At 46.7% G+C, this 18,549-nt stretch overlaps 3 protein-coding genes across 3 annotated transcripts; 2 read left to right on the top strand and 1 right to left on the bottom strand.

Annotated features, from left to right (window-relative positions):
- The first annotated feature begins 4,600 nt into the window (after positions 1-4,600).
- Positions 4,601-5,737, top strand: LOC112876819 (expansin-A31-like). The gene is made up of 2 exons (XM_025940997.1): positions 4,601-4,798; positions 4,882-5,737. Exons 1-2 carry the CDS (start codon positions 4,675-4,677, stop codon positions 5,511-5,513), a joined length of 756 nt encoding a protein of 251 aa, XP_025796782.1. The 5' UTR covers positions 4,601-4,674; the 3' UTR covers positions 5,514-5,737.
- A 4,935-nt stretch (positions 5,738-10,672) lies between these two features.
- LOC112876817 (expansin-A31-like) lies at positions 10,673-12,034 on the top strand. The gene is made up of 2 exons (XM_025940996.1): positions 10,673-10,891; positions 11,003-12,034. Exons 1-2 carry the CDS (start codon positions 10,768-10,770, stop codon positions 11,635-11,637), a joined length of 759 nt encoding a protein of 252 aa, XP_025796781.1. The 5' UTR covers positions 10,673-10,767; the 3' UTR covers positions 11,638-12,034.
- Positions 12,035-12,824: 790 nt separating this feature from the next.
- LOC112877875 (expansin-A28-like) lies at positions 12,825-14,141 on the bottom strand. Its single transcript, XM_025942250.1, has 3 exons — positions 13,904-14,141; positions 13,494-13,812; positions 12,825-13,377 (listed from the first exon to the last, which is right to left on the bottom strand). The coding sequence occupies exons 1-3, from the start codon at positions 14,043-14,045 to the stop codon at positions 13,065-13,067; spliced, it is 774 nt and encodes a 257-aa protein (XP_025798035.1). The 5' UTR covers positions 14,046-14,141; the 3' UTR covers positions 12,825-13,064.
- Positions 14,142-18,549: the final 4,408 nt, after the last annotated feature.

The raw sequence follows: 18,549 nt of genomic DNA, 5'->3' as shown, positions 1-18,549 counted from the left end.
TGTGGCCTTGTACCACCTGCGCAATCTATTTTAGCTCTTGGGCCACCTCTAGTCACTCTCGTCTTCCTTAGTCTGTCTCTTATCATTACGGTGGTAATTCTTGAGGATGCATCGCATTCCTCTCTTGTTCAACAAAAAAGAATCTGGTAGTGGACCAGGTGGCTGCCTAATGTTGGCTTGTAGTGAATCCTGTAGTAGAGAGAAATAAATCACGGGTCACGGGTTGCTATTCACTTATAAACTGAAAAAAATTATGAGTTAGTGCAAAAGTTACTAGCCTCATTCAACAAAATGAAGACCATGCTCCCACCTGTCCGACTTTGGATCATTTGATGGGTTCACTCTTATCGGTATTATGTTCTGCAATGCCACAAAGACCCAATTACGGCAAAGATAAATAAAATTGGCAATAGGAATTGTACGCTCATTATACCTGAAGGACCGCTGGATCATCAGCTTCTTCCTCGGTAGCATTATTTGTAGAGAGACCGTGAGTGCTGTACAGACTACACACTCGAATAAAATCAACGGAAGTTTTTGTTATTTTAGCAACAGTCTAGGGTGTTATTTGTATAAAATCGATCGTCAATCGATCCAAGCAGCTCACCGATTAAACCATCCACTAATCCCCGTTATACTGCCACCTTGTCGAAATACGATGACGTGGCATATCTAAGACCGTATATGCACACAAATACTAGTTGTAGCATGCAATTGCACGTTTCACAACTTGACGGACTAAAGTGATACAACATTACAAGTTGTAGTATCGTGGGTGTAATTTACTCAAGAAAAAATAAGAAGACTAAGCTTCAATCCTTCTCTTCGTTCACGTTTCATCCTTGCAAAGCGTTTACTAGCACCAAACCATAACATCGCTCGTCTTCTTAGAAACTTGATGTCCGAACCGTCTGATGCCACTAAGGTAACTAAGTCAGACCAAATCACCACCCCATCAGCGATGCCGCAAACGGAGTCGAGGGAACTGGCGGCCTTGGTGGCCACACCAAACCGGAAAGTGATCCGATGGCCACGATAGCGTCCATGCGAGCCCAAGCCATGAGGCCATAGGCCTCTTACCTTAGTGCCAGCACGCCGCAGCCCCCCAGGCAGCCCAGCAACCATCACCGAAGACGGCAGCCGAATCGCAGGCTCCAGAATTGGAGCGACGTCGGCCTCCCTCTCCAACATGCTTGAGCTTTCTTGGTCACCAGACAGAGTGAGAACTGCTCATGGCAGCGCTTTGCCAACGGGTTCAAGCCCGTGCATCCGTGCTTCCCGGCGGCGCCACGCCCAACTCCGGCTATGGAAACGCTGGATCCGGCCACTACCGCCCAAGACATGCCGTCGCCGTCTCGAGGGCCGGCGCCCGCGCTCCCCCAACTCCGGCTAGGGAAACGCCAGATCCGGCCACTACGGCCATGACGCGCCGTCGCCGTCCCAAGGGCTGGAGAACACTGCCTCCAACTTGAGCGAGCAGTCCACGCCGGGGACGAGAGGGAAGAGTGAAGGTACCTTGCCACCACCGTCCTCGCTGCCGCACGAGCTTCTGGCAGCCAGCTCTAGTGGCGGCGTGGCAAGGAAGAGGGTGGAGGGGTGGCTTGGACGGTGGTGGCTAGGGTTCTCCCCGTGTCGCTTGAGAGGAATGACGCGGGGGAGACGAAGCGGTTCGTCAAAAGCTGCCACGGCGCCCATTACTTAAAAAATGATTTGTAGCAACGCCCCTTTTTCTTTCTAGGGGCGGGTCAAAAGGCAGGGCAAAAGGTAACTCGCTCCTACAAATGGAGCGGGCGTACTGTAGCATCTGACCTGCCCTAGAAAATTATTTTTAGTGGCGGATTATGCCATCACCCGCCCCTGCAAATTGGCATCATTTTCAGGGGCGGGTAATGGCTTCACCCACCCTTGAAAATGTCATTTCTAATTGCGGGTGACGCCACCACCCATCCCTGGAAATGGCGGTATTTCTAGAGGCGAGTGATGACATCATCCATCCATAAAAATGCATTTTTAGGGGCGGGTGGTGGTGGCATGACCTACCTCTAAAATGGTTCCATGCAAAAAAATTTATAACTTTTTTATATGATTTCGGATGACATCAAACTTTATATCACAATTGTAGAGAATGATGAGATCTAAAACTTTATAGTTTATAACTTTTTCATTTAAGATCATTTAGTAGTCCAAAAAATTATTATGAATCTATATATGGCTATGACTATATAGTATCTCATATAACTCAAGTCATAATTTGAGGGTTTCTACGATCTTAACCTTTATATATACTGAAATATATTTAGCATAATTCTTTTTATCTATAGTTCACAATAATCATAGTGTAGAAGTTTCACTTTTTTATTTATTTTGCTATATGTAAAGATTTAAATGAATTTTTGGAATAAAACTGAAAAATATTTTTAGGGACGGGTGATGACGCCACCCGCCCCTACAAATCAATTTCAGAGTTAATATAAAAGAATAGCATACCCTGTGGAGTCATAAGTGACTGTATAGTATGGTGGAGAGGAAGGTTCGCACGAACCTTGATATTTTTTCTTTTTTATTTTGCTGTTTTCAATTTTTTTCATTTTTGGAAATCAATTTGTAGGGGCAGGTCCCCTACAAATCGATTTCTAGGGGTACCCGCCCCTAAAAATCGTATTTTCAGCTGCGAGAAGTAGGGGCGGGTACCGCAGCCGCCCCTAAAAACTTTTTCGCAGTAGTGAGTAGTGATCAGCGAGGGAGAGCTGCCAACTACCAAGTTAGTTTTTCTTGGCTAACTTTAAAACATAAGAACATGATTGTATCAACAATGGAATGGGCAGTGAAAAAATAAGGAAGATCAACAATGTCATATAGCATGATGTATACCGGATGTCCTTTCCATGCCTCAAAGAATGTGTATGTATTCATCGGAAAAACATTATGATATAGTAGTTCCTTTGAATGTGGATACTACTGAACACGTTTCTCTAGTTTAATTTGGTAGGAGAATAACATGCCACCGAAATGTTCCTAACCGTGTAATTCAGAGACTTGTACAAGTATTCGCTGCTATTTGACAATTTCAGCTAAGCTAATTTAATTAGATTGGGTGGAGATGATGCGTTAGTTATGGACGCTGCCTAATCATTTTGGACAACCAACAAGAAGAATTGGATTGGCAGATCAATCATTGGACTGTGTTGAAGTCAATGCTTGGATGTTGTATTATTTAATAGGAGTTCATGTATCGCATCACACCCTAAAAATGTAAGAGAAACTAAGTCTTGCAGTTCTCTCCAGTATAAGACACCGTTTGAATCCAAGTACTAATGGGTGAAGTGCTAAACTTTAGCACTAGCTCATCCAAATAGGAGTGCTAATGGAATGGATTAAACTTCAGCTAAGATTAAAAACTTTAGCATGTGCATGAATACTAATATGTGCTAAAGTTTAGCACTCAACTTTAGCTCCTTCAAACAGACCCTAAGTTGTTGACATAAGTGCTGAACCAATCATGTGCCTCAATTACCATGTTGGAGTAGTAACTGCTAAGAACGTGCTTCTATTTTCCACTTACCCAGGAGAATTCAGAGGAGATTGGTGAGTTCACATAGATGTCATGGACAAGTTTGAGCACAGCTACGTGGGACCTGTTGAAAAGGTTGGCAATTCACGGAAACTTGGCTGAATGAAACACCTCATAAACCCATTCAAATTTACATGTTCAAATTATACCTCCAAAATTTGGACTTTGTTGTTTCTCTATTTCTTGTAGAGAAGTTCTTCGTTCAACTTGTTATATATCATAACCCCTGTTTATTTAAGAATGTAGTGTTATGGGGTGGGTGATGGCGTCACCCGCCTCTAAAAATACTTTTTCAAGGATGGATAAATTGCTACAGTAATCCCGCTCCATTTGTATGAGCGGGTTATCTTTTGAACGGCTAAAAAATCAGAATGTCCGTATAAATCCTTCTGCATAAGTATCTTGCCACCTCGTACGTTCGAGCTTGGCAACCGACATGGCATTACAACTAGCACGTTGATAGCGCCGGTTAGGCAGCTTGAATTTGTGAATTGTACTACTACTGTCATCTTTCTGGCTACAATAATGAGTCCAGGCTTAGTTGTCTCACAGGGTAACGAGTACTATATTATAATAACGTCTGGCTTGCAATGAACCAAAACCAATAACTTTTGACCGGTTGCTCAAACGATCTTCAGATTTCAGAACAATCTGAAGCATGGTCTCATCAACTAATGTGGAAGGAATACGGGTTAGTTGAGTTCGTTGCTCGGGAATCTTCTTGACGGAGATGGAGGAATTAACACACGAAAAAATGTATAATTAAGCCGTGCAACCTATGATTAATTAAATATCCAACGCCAAAGTCAGAGGCCTTACTTGGAGCTCAGCATCCAGATGATGCACCGTACGTCCGGACGCCATGTGCTTCGACGGAACACGGATTTCCAGCGATCGGCATCAACACCATTATTCCCCTATTGTGATTAACACACTCTTGTTCCTTCGGTTAGCCTCGGCGTCTCATTCGATCCCTATTTAAGCACCGGTCTCCCTGACGCCATATTGTATCTCGTCCCACAAAAACTGTCAGCCTCCATTGCCTAGTCTCCTCGTCCTCCATTTCCATCTCGTTCTCTGCAGCTGCATTTGCAAAGGCGTCCATGGAAATGGCCAAGTCTCTGATCTTGTGCACAGTGTTCGCGGCGTGCCTTGCGCTCGCTGCCGCCGACTGGTCTCAGGGCACCGCCACGTTCTACGGCGGACCCGACGGCTCCGACACCATGGGTAATAAGCTGCCTTGCTTGCAACCAATTCCGGTACAGGAAATAATCTTACTCGGCTCGTACTGATGCGATTCATGCGTCCAGGTGGCGCCTGCGGGTACGGCAACCTGTACAACGCCGGCTACGGCGTGCTGAACGCGGCGCTGAGCGAGACCCTGTTCAAGGACGGCGCGTCGTGCGGGCAGTGCTACACCATCTCGTGCGACGGGTCGCGCCCGGGCGGCGAGTACTGTAAGCCCGGCACGTCGATCACGGTCTCGGCCACCAACCTGTGCCCGGCCAACTTCGCGCTGCCCAACGGCGGCTGGTGCGGCCCGGGGCGCCCCCACTTCGACATGTCGCAGCCGGCGTGGGAGCACATCGGTGTCTACCGGGCCGGCGTCATCCCCGTCGTCTACCAGCAGGTCAGGTGCTCGCGCCAGGGCGGCGTGCGCTTCAGCATCGCCGGCTTCAACTACTTCCTGCTCATCAACATCCAGAACCTCGCCGGCAGCGGCTCCGTGGGCGCCGCGTGGATCAAGGGCGATAGCACGGGGTGGATCCAGATGTCCAGGAACTGGGGCGCCAACTGGCAGGCTCTCTCCGGGCTCGTCGGCCAGGGCCTCAGCTTCGCCGTGATCACCACCGGCGGGCAGTACATTCAGTTCCTCAACGTCGTCCCGGCGTGGTGGAAGTTCGGTGAGACCTACACCACCAACCAGAACTTCTACTACTAAGCCTCGCAAGCAGGAGAGCGCTTTGGTCTCCTTCGCCATTTCTTGCAATTCGGTCAGCTTGCCAGTGCATCGTTGCCGTTGGTGATGCCTGACTGGCATAGGTGATCGTCCGACTGCAGGAGATGGAAGGATTTTCTCCTACAATGTAGATACAGCATTTAATGCTATTGTTCTTAAAATCTTGCGATACGTACATATATAGCAAATGTAAAGCTCTTTCAACATTCTATCAGACTTCCAAACTTGAGTAGTGGATGCATTATTATGTTTTTGCAATCAAAGGCTCGAATCTCTCAGTTAAATACGTAAGCCGTTGGTTAGGCTTCTACTACCATGCTTTGCTCACCAAAGGAGACTCAACCGTCACTCGGTCATGAATTAGTATTAATTAGTGACAGGTCACAACAACATCAGCCGCCACTTAGGACCCAGCATCAGTGAGGGGTCGCGTTAACACTCATCACGAATGACTCAACTCTGTTACGTAACATAGATGGCCAGTTCTAGTTGACCGCAGACAGTTACTATGTGTGCCCTCCCCGCTTCCTGCTGCTCCTACTCTGCATCTTTCTCCCATATGTTGGTAGAATGGAATTGTATTTGTACTAAAATGGGTACTTTGTTTCCTTGGTCTACCGTGAGATGCCATAGATCAAGTGTAATTCAACGTAATTTTCTGTCACATGCTTAATTACTCAATTAAGCGAAAGGGCTTCTAACCTAGTGTTAGAGCACCTGAGTAGCACCAAGCAGATCCAGGTTCAAATCCTCGCATGAGCGAATTTTACGAGATTAGTTTTATAAAAGAAATCCTCCACCGGCGAAGCTGGGATTCAGGTATTCTCTAGACCGGGAGAAGGTTACTTCTTAATGAAAAACTATGGGACGGTTTTAACACCACCGGTCTATTTTTTTATTCCTCAATTAACATAATTGATAATGAAGAATAATAAATACTCTTATAATTTGTAGATGGCCATAGTTGTGCATGTTACACCCCAAAATATTTAATTTTTGGATGTGCATAAATAGCACCAATAAATTCAATGATTTTATTATATTTCTAGAAAAATCCTACATTTATATAGATGGCAAAATATTTAATTGCAATGATTAATTAAATTATAAACTAACTTTAATGAATCTATGGACATATATGCCTGTTTTTGCATTCATGATGGCGCATTATATTATACTGTTTGCTTAGAATGGTGATCCCTGAATTTTCCAAAATTTATTCAGGCTTGAATTCAGTTTTCTAAGTTTTTGTGCTACAAAAAAAGATTCTTTTTTTTTCTGTTTTCTCGAGCAAAATTCAGTGTTTCTATTTTTGGAATTTTTATATTTTCTAAATTGTCATAACTTGTTTTTTCAAGGTTGGAGTAGTTATCAATGTTCCACGATGGCTAATACTTTTTGGTTGGTCCATTGCATATAGCTGGCCTTGCAATTTGGAAGAAATGTACAAAATATAATCCATGTTTCTTGACAAGGTCAGCTAAGCTGGTTTAGATTGGGGTGAAGATGAATTAGTTAATAACCGTTGGTTGTTTGCTTTCGATGAATAAACCCGAAATAATTAAGGTCGGTGAATTAATCATGTTGATGTGAAAACCAATACTTGGATAATCACTAACATTTTTTTATAAGACTTATAGTAGAAGTTAAGATGTTGGGGCATCAGCACTTTTCTAAGGACTAAAAGCTTTACCAAACTAGGAGGAACTAATAGCATTTTAAACAATAAGAAATAGAGATACTTTTTTAGATTGAAGCTTTTTTGACCTTAGACAATTACATCAAGGTGATACAACCGCTTCAAGATCACGTCTAAACTATGCCACGCTAGGAAGCACACATTTTATGATTATTGAAGAATAACAACATGATATCATGCCGTAGTAAGCTACAATATACTACATACAGTTTTGTACACCACCATAGTAACACTTGGACCACGAGAAAGGCCCTCCAAAAATAACACCTCCAAGAAGAAAATAACACACATGCCCCGTCGTTGCCATGGTATAATCACTAAAGGCCAAACTAGCAATAGGATTTCACCCTAGAGAGCAAATTCATCAAACTCTATACGAGCGATGCCAATGCAACCATTGCCACCAAAAACCAACTAGTGATAGGCGTAGGTAATTCCCCCTGGAGTCAAGGAACTAGAACCCAAATAGGCACCACCACATCAAAATCCCCCAATGTTGTTTCCCCTTCTTTGCAACCCAATACCACTACAGCGTCCAATCTTGGCCAAGTGTGGCCATGGATTCTTTGAATTGAAGATCTTGTTTAGACACACCATGCCACGAGTACATTGTCACGAGCTGCCAATAGGCACACGTCCAAAATCTACAGGATCCATCTAAAGCAAAGATGAGTCGAAAAAGTAGGTGATTCCATGAGTTAATACCAAGAAGACTCCTACCTCTGGGCCGTTATGAAAGTCACTGGATACATATGAAGACACCATCATGAGGAATAGCCACATAGCCATACGAGACAAAGATGTTGTCGCGAGGTCACCCACCCACGATCAGACCACTGGAGATGAGCAGTCATATCGCCCACCAACAGGCAAATTGCCTATGGCCATCCATCCAGCCACACCATCAACGCGGACACTGATGACTGCTCGCTCAGAGCAGATAAAGTATACCTGCATTAGATCCAAGGAATGAGAGAAACAGAGCAAATCCGAGCATGCTATCATCACCATCACTGGCACCACCAGTAACGACACATAGAGCATGCTGAACCGGGCTCCCTCGCACTCCAGCACCGACCCCACGGTGCTGCTGCGGCGGTGCATGCACCCCGCAAGCAAGTAACCACAGAGGCTGAGCTACCCACCACTGTCGTCCCACTCAAAGTGTGCGCTACCACGAAGGGATGCATAAAGTTTATTATTCATGTAGGTCATGCTCTGGTTATGAATGTGCCATGGTGCTTAATCATTTGCAGTTGGTTTAACCACCTAGCTGAACTTCCAATTTAGATTGACTTGCCACAATGTTGCTAGTCGAGATTGGGATGAAACTGGTGCGGTTACTTATGGGAGTAGTTTGACCATCATGTATGAACAAAAGAGAATAATTTGAGCTAGTGAATAAATCATTGCAATACGTAAAGTCAATGTTTGGATGATGTTGCAATGATCATGTGCTTCGCAATCATTTGAGTGAACAGAGGATTCTGTATTGAATTACATCACAAAAGACAATCTAGAACTATCGCATCACAAAATGCATTGTACCTGAGCCCACACTTTATAACCAAAAGGTGCATTTTTGGAGCTTAACTAGAGTGGGTTGGACTTATCTCTAATGTATGCTGTTTATTTGGCTAAGTACTAAACCAATCATTTGATCATGTGCTTATGTTTTCCACTTAGCTAGCCCAAGAAAAATCAGGGAAGATTGATAATCTGACACAACATGTATATATGGTCGTTGTGCTTTTCACTCTTCCAAGAAAGAGGACAGTGGTAAGAGTAGAGGTTTTTCCTTCTCATATAGGAGAAGTTTATCACAGAATTGCAGGTCTGGTGTTAAACAAAGGGATTTGTTTAATTTAGTCATTCTTCAATTGTACATGCAATTTTATACTTAACTTGAACTGTAAGATGTAGAAACTGTAAGAGGGGCAATCATGAGTATTATGAAATTGGTCGGCTCCAGATAATAAGCCAGTGGTGTTTGAAATATGTTTGTCTTTTTATTAGTAGAGATGATAGAGTTCACAGAAATAATTGCAATAGTTCTTTTTAATTCGGATAGTACTGAACAAACTTTCTCCACCAGTTTGGTAGCAGTACGACGTGCAACTGCAATGTACCTAACTGCGTAATTTGGATGATTTGTATTTAGTACTAATGTGTCCACACTATTTGAAAATTTCAGCTAAGCTAGTTTAGATTAGGTGGACATGATATGTTCGCTAGGGACGTTGCTTGATCACTTCGGACCATCAATTCGAGAAGGATTATATTGGTAAATCAACCATTGGAATGTTGAAGTCAATGTAGGGATGTTGCAATGATCATCATGCAGCATTGAACACGCTTCGCGTGTGTTGCATTACATCCCAAAGAAAATTATTACATCAAGGAGTACTGTGGGAGTTCTTTCCAATTCAAGGTTAATTTTTAATTTAGCAAGTGCTGATCCAGTCATGTGCCTTAACTGCCAAGTTAGACTAACCTTGCCGAGATCACTGGAGCAAGAGGAAATCAAGGGAGATCCGCACTCTATCTGACACAACATGCTGCTTACATGGTGCACGTGATAGCGAAGAAATACGAGCCCTCTGTTAAAATGTAGGGAATTCATTCATATATACGAACTTCACATAAGTTAAATAAAGAACCTCACAAACACTGTAAAAATCACGTGTTGAAAATGTGCCGGTGGTGTTTAAATTTTGTTCTCGTTCCCATAGAGAGACGGTTGAGTTCATTGAACTTTGGATATTCCCTCTAGTGTTTCAGCAGCCATACTAGTCTTGACATCGTGTAGAAAACTAGCTGCCTCGTAGTACATTTGAAACTCCCAACCGACATGGCATTACAACTGGCACGTTATGATCAGCACTGAATCTGTGGGTTGTACTATACCGTCATCTTTTCTCCGTATTTCCGCCGGCAGAATGATGATGATGATGATACGTTAAATTGTGTTTTTTTCATCACAAGATAATGAATAATCAAATAGCCTGCCGCGTGGAATGAGCCAACGAGTTCACATTCTTGATCGGTTGCTCGACCCATCTTCAGAACTAGAGAACATGCGCAGGACAGGGTTTCAACTAATGTAGACGCAACCGCCCGCAGTTAGTTGAGTTCGTTGCCGCGCGAATCTTTCTAGCTTGATGGAGAGGTAGACGAGTAAAACTCCGACGCCAAAGTCAGAGGCCTCGGCGGTTAGCAGGTAAGTCATCGCCTCCAGAGCGTAGCGGTGCATGATGATGCATCCATGTGCCTCGACGGAACACGGATTTCCTGCGTTCTGACACACGGCGAGACCATTATTCCCCTAATCCCGGCCTATTGTGATTAACAAACTCCTGCTCCAGCGGCTAGCTAGCCTCATTCGATCCCTATTTAAGCACGAGCCTCCCCGACGCCATGCATCTCATCCCTCAAGCTCAGAAGCAGTTAGCCTCCATTACCCCAGCCTAGCTCCTCGTCCGCTCCCATTTCCATCCCGGTCTCTGCAGCTACGTACACCTCTGTGCATTGGCGTCCATGGATACGGCAAAGTCCCTGATCTTGTGCACAGTCCTTGCGGCGTGCCTCGGGCTCGCCGCCGCCGCCTGGTCTCAGGGCACCGCCACGAACTACGGCGGAGCCGACGGCTCCGGCACCATGGGTACGCTGCCTTTACTGCCTTGCATGCGTCCCATTCCTGTACAAGAAAGATTTCGCGCACATTTTGCTTGCTTGGCTGCCCGTTAACTGATCCAATGCATGTACTATGTAGGTGGCGCCTGCGGGTACGACAACCTTTACAACGCCGGGTACGGCGTGCTCAACGCGGCGCTGAGCCAGACGCTGTTCAACGACGGCGCGTCGTGCGGGCAGTGCTACCTCATCACCTGCGACGGCTCGCGGCCGGGCGGCCAGAACTGCAAGCCCGGGAACAGCATCACCGTCTCGGCCACCAACCTGTGCCCGCCCAACTACGGGCTGCCCAACGGCGGCTGGTGCGGCCCGGGGCGCCCCCACTTCGACATGTCGCAGCCGGCGTTCGAGAACATCGGCGTCTACCAGGCCGGCATCATCCCGGTCCTCTACCAGCAGGTCCAGTGCAAGCGCAGCGGCGGCGTGCGCTTCAGCATCGCCGGTTCCAGCTACTTCCTGCTCGTCAACATCCAGAACCTCGGCGGCAGCGGCTCCGTGGGCGCCGCCTGGGTCAAGGGCGACAAGACGGGGTGGATCCAGATGTCCAGGAACTGGGGCGCCAACTGGCAGGCGCTGGCCGGCCTCGTCGGCCAGGGGCTCAGCTTCGCCGTGACCAGCACCGGCGGGCAGTACATTCAGTTCCCCAACGTCGCGCCGGCGTGGTGGCAGTTCGGCCAGACCTTCACCAACAACAACCTGAACTTCGCCTACTGAATCTTGCAAACAGGAGAGCGCTTTGTTTCCTCCGCCATTTCTTGCAGTTCGGTCGAATGGCGAGTGCATGCTCCTGGTTTTTTACGGGAGCTGGTTCAACTTGCCATTGCATCCTTGGTGACCGCCTGACTAGCATCTGTCCTAGGTGATGCCCCGACTGCAAGAGGAGGTGCGCGCCATGTATAATTTCAAATTTCGACCTTAATGTATTTTATTTCTCTCATAATTTTTTTCCTAATGTTTTTGAATATTTTGTTACTTGAGTCTTAAATATACATGTATTCTGTATAAATGAATTAATGGATATTTATTGCTGAGTCAACAAAAAACCATTATCCTTGTATGACAAAATACATTGTAAATGTACCATAACTGCAATATATTTTGGATATTGGTAGAATGCTTTGACCATTAAGTTTTTCTACAGAAATATATTTACTATGGCCTCGTTAAATTGTAAAAATTAAAATAGTTTCACCAAAGATCTATTGAAAAAAAAATCATATGTAGAAGGTAAGCATGCATAAACAAATGTATAGACAAGGATTTACAAACTTGATTGCAGCTTCCAAAAGAATCATTATCTTTTACTTTACTAGGGAAGTAATAAAGCGTTTGACCTAACATGGTTACCAAGAAATATTTCCTTATACAGAGTTGGATGGTAAGCTTGTTGCTTGTGCCAAGAGTTGGATTGCCCTATCGGTCTGCAGTTTTTTTTTTTTTGCTTGATAATAGGTCTGGTTCCTACAAGCTAGTGCAAATGATAGGAAATATGCACTTTTGTTTGATCTAGGGAATCATTTTTTAGTGAAAACAACTGACTAATAAGCTAATAACCTATATTCATTTTAAATTTAAAGCTACATATCAAGAGATAAACCCTATATATAGACCAGTTATTCCCACTCCCGAAAAAATGAAATTCAAATTAACCACCCATATGTACCATGGAACTAAAAATTGCTCTTCTCTCTGTTTCTAGTGTCAGATGATCACTGATAATCAGCATCTCATCGGGCCATTCTTTTGGAGTTTATTAATTGGTTGGGTAGGTTTCTGACTTTTTGGTGTATCGCATGCTAAGGAAGTAATTTTAAAAGAAATAATCGCTGTCAATTGAGTTTCTAATGCATTTTGTCGATTTTTTTAATGTTCTGATAAATTCCCAGGTCCAAATCAAAATGGAAAAAATAATATATATATATATATATATTAACAGATAACAAATCGATGTACATGTACAGCAGGTATGTAGTAGAAACAAAATCGACAGAATGCGATTACAGATCAAAATCCCAGATCAACCCACGCATTACACACACACACACCATTAAGTCAACTGATGTATTATAATTAATTTAATCCCAGATCGGCCAGGCACACGCACATGCACATGCAATTATGCGTCGTGAACTAGCTAACTATTAGTAGGCAAACTGGTTGTTGCTGGCGAACGTCATGCCGAAGGTCCACCACGCCGGCGCGATGTTGTTCATGTACAGCGTCTGGCCGCCGGTGGAGGTGACCGCGAAGGAGAGCGGCTCGCCGACGAGCGCCGAGCTGCACTGCCACAGTGCGCCCCAGTTCCGCGTCATCGCGATCCACCCGGTGCTGGCGCCCTTCACCGACATGGACCGGATGGAGCCGCTGCCGGCGACGTTGGTGATGAGCACCAGCTGGAAGTAGTTGAAGCCGGAGATGGTGAACCTCACCCCTCCCTGCCTCGTGCACGGCACCCTGCACATTATTACACCAGATGGTGATCGATCATGTAAGCCTTTGCGAGAGGCGGCGGTGGCCGGCGGCGGCGTTTCATCGATCACAATTGCGTCCGTATATATATATATGCGTACCGCTGGTAGAGGACGGGGATGATGCCGGCGCGGTAGATGCCGATCTGCTCCCACGCCGGCTGCGACATGTCGAAGTGGGGGCGCGGCGGGTTGCACCAGCCTCCCCCGTTGGTGGTGATGGCGTAGTTGGGCGGGCACAGGTTGGTGGCGGTGACGGTGACGGAGTAGCCGGGCTTGCACCACCCGGACTTGCCGGTGTCGCACTTGATGTTGTAGCACTGGCCGCAGGACGCGCCGTCGTTGAACAGCACCTGGCTCAGCGCCGCGTTCAGCACCCCGTACCCCTGGTTGTACAGGTTGTCGTACCCGCACGCGCCGCCTGCAGGAATGAAGCACGCGGCAGAGTAGTATCGATCGTCAGGTACGCAGCTGTTGCAATGCAAATGCTGCGTACATAGAAGGTAACGTACCCATCGTCCCGGAACCGTCCCTGCCGCCGTAGAACGTCGCCGTCCCGCTGTTCCAGTACTGCGCCGCCGCCGTTGTCGCCGACATGGCGAGGAGGGCGAGGACGGCGACGGACCTGAGCAGCATCGCCGCGGTGCTGCCCATCTAGCTTGTTGGCAGCTAGCTAGCTAGCAATGGCACCTGATGATGAGCTGAGGATCTAGAGGGACAAGCTAGAGAAGCTATTGATGATCGAGTGGGTCGATGGTGGATGGATTGTTACGACCACGACCGGCAGTACGGCGGCTTAAATAAGAGCTAGCAGGAGAATTGAAGCGCGGGGGCTGATGATCGGTATAATCATGGCAGGGAATGATCGGAATGATGGTCGTTGGCAGGGAATATAGGGCGGTGATTGCCCGGCCCCCGGCGGCCCTCCGATGCTACCGCTAGCTAGCTAAGCTCACATGGCGTTCATGCAATCTGCGAGGCGCCATGTCAAAGCATTGACAATCGGGCGGGCGCCATTCAGCATGTTGCGATAGAAGATAGCAGGTAGAGCTCCATGCTGGATATGATGATGCGTGTGCATGATTAATCCCTAAGAGAGACTGCAGCTCCATTAAGTAATGCATGGGCAACTCTTTTTTCATGCTGTAATGTCGAAGGAATCGCGAGCAGGGCCTCCCAGTTGCAGGATTAACAAAGTAAGGGCTCAGGAGGAGGAGGAGGAGAAGCATGGCGGGATAAGAGGAGAGAGGGGGAAGGACCCCACGTGGGACCACGAGAGGCAGCGAAGTGGCCACATGGTCGGCGGTTGGGGACGGGGCAGAAAGGACGGAGGGCCGCGGCGAGGCGGGGATACGGTTGATTAGCGCGCCGGCCGTGCATAACGAGACCCTCCTCATCCCTGAGTTCATGGGCTCGCTCGCCATCGTGGACCGTGGTGCCGCCGCGTTCAGCAGCGAAGAGCCGTCTCGGCCGCGATCTGCGCCGACCGCGCGATCATCCTTTTGTACGGCGTTTTTTTTGCCGTAGTGAAATGGGCCGTGACCCGTCAGTGAAATGTTGGCTATAATGGGCCGTGACCCATCAACACAAGAGCCCCTGCCAATCTCTCCTCCACCTGTGCTCGCGTACGGCGAACAAGCGATTCCGTTCCCAGCGTCGATCTCGCCGGCTCTTCCTCGCATCCGGCGACGCTTCCGGTGCCGGAGGTGGAGAGGAGCCACGAGCTCAATAACAATATGGTCCACGCACTATATCAGTTGTAACTACTCGTACCTTAGTAGAACTAGTTGGCTTAGTAGAACTAGTTGGAATAGAAGGAAACTACCCGAATAGTACTTGGGTAGGGCTCTTAAGCTCGTATCTGGCTAGAATTTTCATAAAATCTTATCCCCCAGACTATATAAGGGCGGGCAGGGACCCCTTGAAAGATATACACATCTAAGATAATACAAACCACCACACAGGACGTAGGGTATTACGCTCTCGGCAGTCCGAACCTATCTAAATCTTGTGTTTCTTGCACCTTCGAGTTTCTGATCTCGGCGATACCCCACCTACAATCTATCACCTCGAGGTTATCTCTCTGTGGGCTAGGAGGTTAAATACCAACAGCTAGCGCGCCAGATAGGGGTGTTCATCGAGCATGCACCGGAGAACTCGATGGCATCATCCAACTTCACCAGCGCTATGCTCAACGAAAGCACGACATTCACCTTCGGCTTCTGGGTCTGCGTCATTAATGTGCATCAAGCTCGCAGAAGACGCTCTCCAACTGTGTGATGACTTGGCGTCCCCGACCCGGAACCGCCCTGAGGCTCCCCGTCCTCGTGCCGCCGCCACCGGCGACATCTTCTCCGGCATCCATCGAGTAAACAAAGTTATTGCATATTGCATTAGTCTTGCAGAATCCACCCTTTAGTGCATCAACCCTAGGGGTCCAAAGGAGTTCGACTATGATTTCGACGACTTCATCGGCAAACTCGAAACCCCAGAACAAGTCCAATTTGGTCTGAGGCGGTCCTACCCAAGACTCTCTTCGCATTGGAGGAGGACTTTGACCACCTACTGCAGCTCAGAGAAGGAGAAGCCACCGCACGTCGAGGGGCCGCCGTTTCCAACAACTACTCGAATTCGGCTACTCACATAACATCTATAATAGGCAACCACCAGGGTCTGGTAAGGGGACCAACTTGGTCGGGCAAGCTTGAGCATTGGAAGGACGTGAAACTCCCTGGATTTCTCAAATCAAGCCCACCACGATCCATTACCGACTCTGGTGAACTCCCGTTCCAAGAAGGCAGACCTCTTGCCCTTTCCGACGGCGAAGAAGAGGGCAAGGTCGCGCGGACTACCAAACGCTTCGCGTCGGATCGAGAAGTATTCATGATTCAAGCCGACGGAGATGGTGAAGGCCTAGAGCGGGTCCAGCTAGACAACTACGTCGACGACTACATCTATGACCCGCTCGACCAAGGCGTGGATGTGACCATGAGTTTTGATTTTTCAAACACCATAAAAATAGAAGATGCAGACGACGTCCAGATGGAACGCCGCAAAATCATCAACGCAAAGCAAGCCAAAAGCAGGCACCACGTGGTCGAGATGCACCAGCCGGGGCAAAGCAACCCCTTCGACTGCTCCACGGGCAACCTCCGCACCGTCATCAAAGTTGGCCGGGACACCCGCAACATCATCATCGCCAGGCAGCAGGAGTGCGAAGAGGTCGAAGCCTACAGCCCCACCAACTATCAAATTCCCATCAATTACCTGGACACAACTTGGAAGCGCAAGTCACAAGTCGGGGAACAATCAATTCGAAGAAAGAAAACCCTTAGCTCAAAGGAACGCTTCGAGGAATCTCTCAACAAGCGATGTCTATGGCACCCAAAGAGCAAGCATTCCACCTTCGAATGCCAAACCCTTCGGAGGGCCCTGGGAGCTCCACCACTCAACGTAGACTGTGAAGAAAAGCGACGAGATTGCCCGAACAATGATTTATTCATAAATTTGTACCCGATTGAAGGAGATTTTTAAGGGTCTTTTGAGTGTTAAGTTTAACTATTGTTTTGGGATTAAATCTCGAAACAAGAGGTTCTATAAACCTAAAAAAGCACCCCTTTTTTCCACTTAGTCCAGGTCGCCATTTATGTTTTTCATTATGTATCATGCTAATTATGACCTTCTCGCTATATTTGCCCAATGAATTTTCGATCTACTTAGTACAACTTTTTTTCCAGTCAATCTCTTGCCATCTATCCCTCTCGCCATGAGCCTTTTTCACCAACTCTCGGGGGTTAAGGATAGGGGTGATGGGGGTGGGCTCGGGAATGAAGGGTCTAATCCAACTTCTTCAAGGTTAATCTTAGAGAACCATGTCACAGCCGAGCCATACGACTACTGAGTGGTCGCTTTGCTTGGCAGTGACTAACAGAACCCATTAATTAGCCGAACAAAGCATCCATGTGGTTATTCTACAAATATTTCTAGTAACACTCCATTTACTAGTTTTTTGACTAGTACTACGCGTCGTTTACTGAAGAGGCCTCGCTCCCATACTTCATACTTCAAGTAACCCTCCGATTACTAGTTCCCGACTAGTACTCTATGTTTATTGAAGGGGTCTCGCTCCCATACTTCTAGTAATACTTCATTTACTAGTTCTCAACTAGTATTATGCATTGTTTACTGAAGGGGCCTCGCTCCCATACTTCCAGTAATACTCCATTTACTAGTTCCCAGCTAGTATTACACGTAGTTTACTGAAAGGGTGTCACTCTTATACTTGCAGTAACACTCTATTTACTGGTTCCCAACTAGTAACGCATAATTTACTGAAGGGCCTCGCTCCCATACTTTCAGTAATACTCCGTTTACTAGTTCCAGATAGTATTACGCGTAGTTTACTGAAGAAGCCTTGCTCCCATACTTCCAGTAATGTTCAGTTTACTAGTTCCTGACTGACTACCTTCAGAAGCGTTGCCTTCTAGGTAGCTCTATATGGGCATATCTACTATTGATAAGTCCAACGATTTTTGGTCCTACTCTACGAGTCAACACACCGAACACATCAAATAGGCAAATAGCTATTAACATGTTTACAATCATACACAATCAGGACAGAGTATTCAACGTCTTTACATCTGAATCTACTCCTTTTGTAAGTTCTCAACTACTTCTGGGCCACTGGCTTCACTTCCTCGACAAGTTCCTTGAACTTATCTTCGGTGCAGTCGGCTGACATCCCAATCGCTAGTGGTTCCAGATTGGCCTTGGGCCAGTAGGACTTTATGAGTCCAAGGATGTCCTCCACGTAGGTCCTGGTGGTTGCTGATATATAACTGGTAATCTTCTGGGGGGTTTCGCGAAGTCGCTCCAGCAGCGTCTTGTCGCTCACCACCCCTTCTTCTAGCGGATCCACCATATCGACCACCACTTGGGCAGCATCCTTGAGCTCTTCAAGTTCCTTCTTGTTTAGCTCCTGTTCAGTGGCGATATCCTTGATCTGTGTCATACAATCCATGAGTTGTACATCTGCATCCTAGAGGGCCTTAATCAACTTTTCTGCATCATCTGTACAACTGTATACAAGATTCTTCAAGTCAGCAATTTCGTATTCCTTATTTCTTATGATATTATTCAGTTCTGCAAAGCAAAAGGA

This window comes from Panicum hallii, chromosome 9, assembly GCF_002211085.1.
Source record: "Panicum hallii strain FIL2 chromosome 9, PHallii_v3.1, whole genome shotgun sequence".
Classification (NCBI taxonomy): Eukaryota; Viridiplantae; Streptophyta; class Magnoliopsida; order Poales; family Poaceae; genus Panicum; species Panicum hallii.
Note: the sequence above shows the minus strand (reverse complement) of the source record. Positions and strands in the feature narration are given on the sequence as shown.